Below are 3,006 nucleotides of genomic sequence, written 5' to 3'. Positions count from 1 at the left end.
TCTGTTTTGATTAAACTAGATCCACTCTGGTCAAATTAAATCAATCCAGATCAAGTTTGATCAAAAAGAAATTGAAAGTAGATATGAATAGATCTGTTCTGATCGAACTAGATCCGGTCAGATTAAATTACATCAATCTAGATCAAGTTCGATCGAAATTGAATTAAAAATTAGATATAAATATATCTGATTTGATCTATGCAGATCTAATTTAATCTGATTATTATACGGGAAAAAAAGTTTAGATATGATCAGATCAAGTCAGATCAAGCTTGATGAATATATGTAATCATAAGGGTGATATGGGTAGATTCATTTAGATCTGCTCTGATCAGAGCAGATCTACTCAGGTACGATTTTTGATACTTTATGTTCTAATAAATAGCTCTTACAAATGCACTCACTTTGATCACGTTTTTTTATTTAATACAAATTATAACCAGATGTTATTGTTCCAATATAAACTTTGAGTATTCTTCTTTACAACCGCGTGCATGAAATCTAGTGTTAAGTAATTTATTTAATTGTAATTAATCATCAAAATTGTTGAAGATCAAGAATTTTCAATTTTCAAAAATTTATAACTCAGAAAGTATTAACTTACGGCAAATTTTATAAAAGTAATTTGTTTCTCAAAATTGCCTAAAATATTGAAAAAAAAATATTCGATTAAAAAAAAAATTATTTCTCAAATAATTGTTTAAATAAATGGCTATAAACAATAGATGGCCCAGAATTTCGCGAAAATGACTGCGATATTTGGTCTCAGTGAGTCGAAATACATAAAGTAATGATATTTTGTACACCGACCTCAAAATTTTACGAAAAGATAATACAGCGCTTACCCCATTATCTGAAGAGTAACTCAGTCAGGTACTTCTAGTAGCTGAATGGTACGCTCTGGGACTGACATGCAGGAGGACCCAGGTTCGAATCCCCAACATCGCAAATTGTTTTTCAACGATAGTTCGACTTTAAATCACGAAAAATTGATATAAAATTCATAATTTCTAATTTGCAAGTAGAAATAAAATAAATTTTACTATTATTTTTATTTTATAAACTTTTTTATAAATTGATTCTGTTTCAATCGAACCAGATCTGAACAGATCAGATTTGATCTAATCAGATCAAATTTGATCTGGACAGATCTGGCCAAAATGCAGATCTGCTCAGATCTCATGAATTTGATCTGATTTGATCAGAACAGATCTAAATTTCTTTTCCCGGGTATTGACAATATGATTCTTTAAGTTACGCTTGATGAGGCGTTCTGTTTTCTTTGATAAAATTATTGATGTTTGATTCAAAAATAGTTTCGTCATCTGAATCTATCGTTACATGTATTCGTTGATATACTATCCGTGCTGAATTATGAGAACGGACACTTTTCAGTCCTAACGTTAATTTCGGCTTTTTATTATTAATCTGCACGTATAATTCAGAGAATGTTTTATTAATTGTATCATTTTTACAAGAAATGAGTTTTATACACGATTGTTTAATTTGACTCTCACTATTGAAGTTATTCTTACACCATAATTCACGACTTAGAACCATGTTAATAATATTTTTAAATGTTTGATTGGTCAATATATCTGTTAACAAGACGTCAATTATTTGTTCTTTATTATAAGATAATTTTAAAGTAATAGGAATTCCGTGAGCAATTTGATACAAATGTTTTAGTTCTAATTGCAATAATTCGGTTGTACGTAAGTTAGTTAAAGCAGTCATTGTTATAGCTATCATCGTATCGATTTTTCGTCGTGATTCTACTTTCTGTATTTCGATATTTTTAAACGATTCAGTAAATTGCGTCATTTGTTCAACTACTTTTTTAACACCTGAAATAGTATCCAAGTACTCGTCAGAAGAAAATTTTCGATTTTTCCGAGGAAAGTCCATTTCGCTTGCAGTTTTTGTAAGAGAGGGATTCAACAGTTTAAGTGTCGAGTATATTGCATTAACGTAACTTTTTGACAATTTTTTATCGGAACGACTTTTGTCTTGAATTGTTTTCAGAAAATTTGCAACATTAGAATCATCTATTTTTGAAATCTTCAATTCATTTGAAAATTTTGCTAATTTTGCCTTGTGTATTTTTTGTGTTTCTATCGTCATCGTTCTATACTGACGCAAATTACAACGGTTATTGCGTATTCTGGGTAATTGCGATTGAATGTTTGATGATAATAACAAATTGTCATCTGTTAAATGTGAGCTAGACATTTTTACTTTAAATAGAAATTAAATTATACTATTTTCCTCAAGCTTTGGGCTATCTAATTATAGTCATAAGTTTTCATAAATCTTGAAACTTTTAAAACAAATCAAACAAAAGCTAAATTGACATAAGTATTTCATTTAGTTGCTATCAATAGACATAATAAAAGTGAAAAATATTTTATTACATTCGTACAACCAGTTGTCACGGAAATTTTAATCCCTATGTACTTTTTCCAGGCTCAAGGTAAAGCAACGCAAGATTCATTATATGCAATTAATGAATTTAAGATAATTGTCCAGGCCCGAATTTCACTTCGTTTCAGTGTTATGTGTGAATGAACTGAATTGACATAGTTTAGATCTCTGCGTTGGATCACCGTCAATATGACGATTACCATCTGTAACGTTACATTTTATGTAACATTACAGTTGTAGTCTATTTGAGTAATATTGTAAGTTCATGTTGTGTGAGTACGGTAATGTCGTAATATTGAGGACTATCGTGAGTGAGTATGTGAGTAAGTTAGTTGTCTCGAGGATGTCGAGCTGCACTGCGGAAAAGTGACCGATGTAACGTGTCTCCCGGTCAGTTACCGACGACTGAGCTCAGATTCAGCCTCTTGGAGCGAGGTGATTATCACAGAGGAGCGACTGAAATGTCGTCGCCCCGAAGTACGGGAGTTTGGTAGGCTCATGCGGTAGCTTGCGGTTGACAGGCCTCGATTGCTGGATGCTCGAGGGTAGTCGCGAGTGCTGTCAAGACTCCCAGGGGATCGG

At 31.9% G+C, this 3,006-nt stretch overlaps 1 protein-coding gene across 1 annotated transcript; it reads right to left on the bottom strand.

Annotated features, from left to right (window-relative positions):
- Positions 1-1,227: 1,227 nt before the first annotated feature.
- On the bottom strand, positions 1,228-2,303 carry LOC123270768. The gene has a single exon (XM_044736917.1). It carries the CDS (start codon positions 2,230-2,232, stop codon positions 1,255-1,257), a length of 978 nt encoding a protein of 325 aa, XP_044592852.1. The 5' UTR covers positions 2,233-2,303; the 3' UTR covers positions 1,228-1,254.
- Between the last annotated feature and the right edge of the window lie 703 nt (positions 2,304-3,006).

The sequence above is a fragment of the Cotesia glomerata genome, linkage group LG8, assembly GCF_020080835.1.
Source record: "Cotesia glomerata isolate CgM1 linkage group LG8, MPM_Cglom_v2.3, whole genome shotgun sequence".
In the NCBI taxonomy this organism is placed as follows: Eukaryota; Metazoa; Arthropoda; class Insecta; order Hymenoptera; family Braconidae; genus Cotesia; species Cotesia glomerata.
The sequence above is the reverse complement of the archived record's forward strand: the minus strand, read 5'-3'. Positions and strand labels throughout refer to the sequence as shown.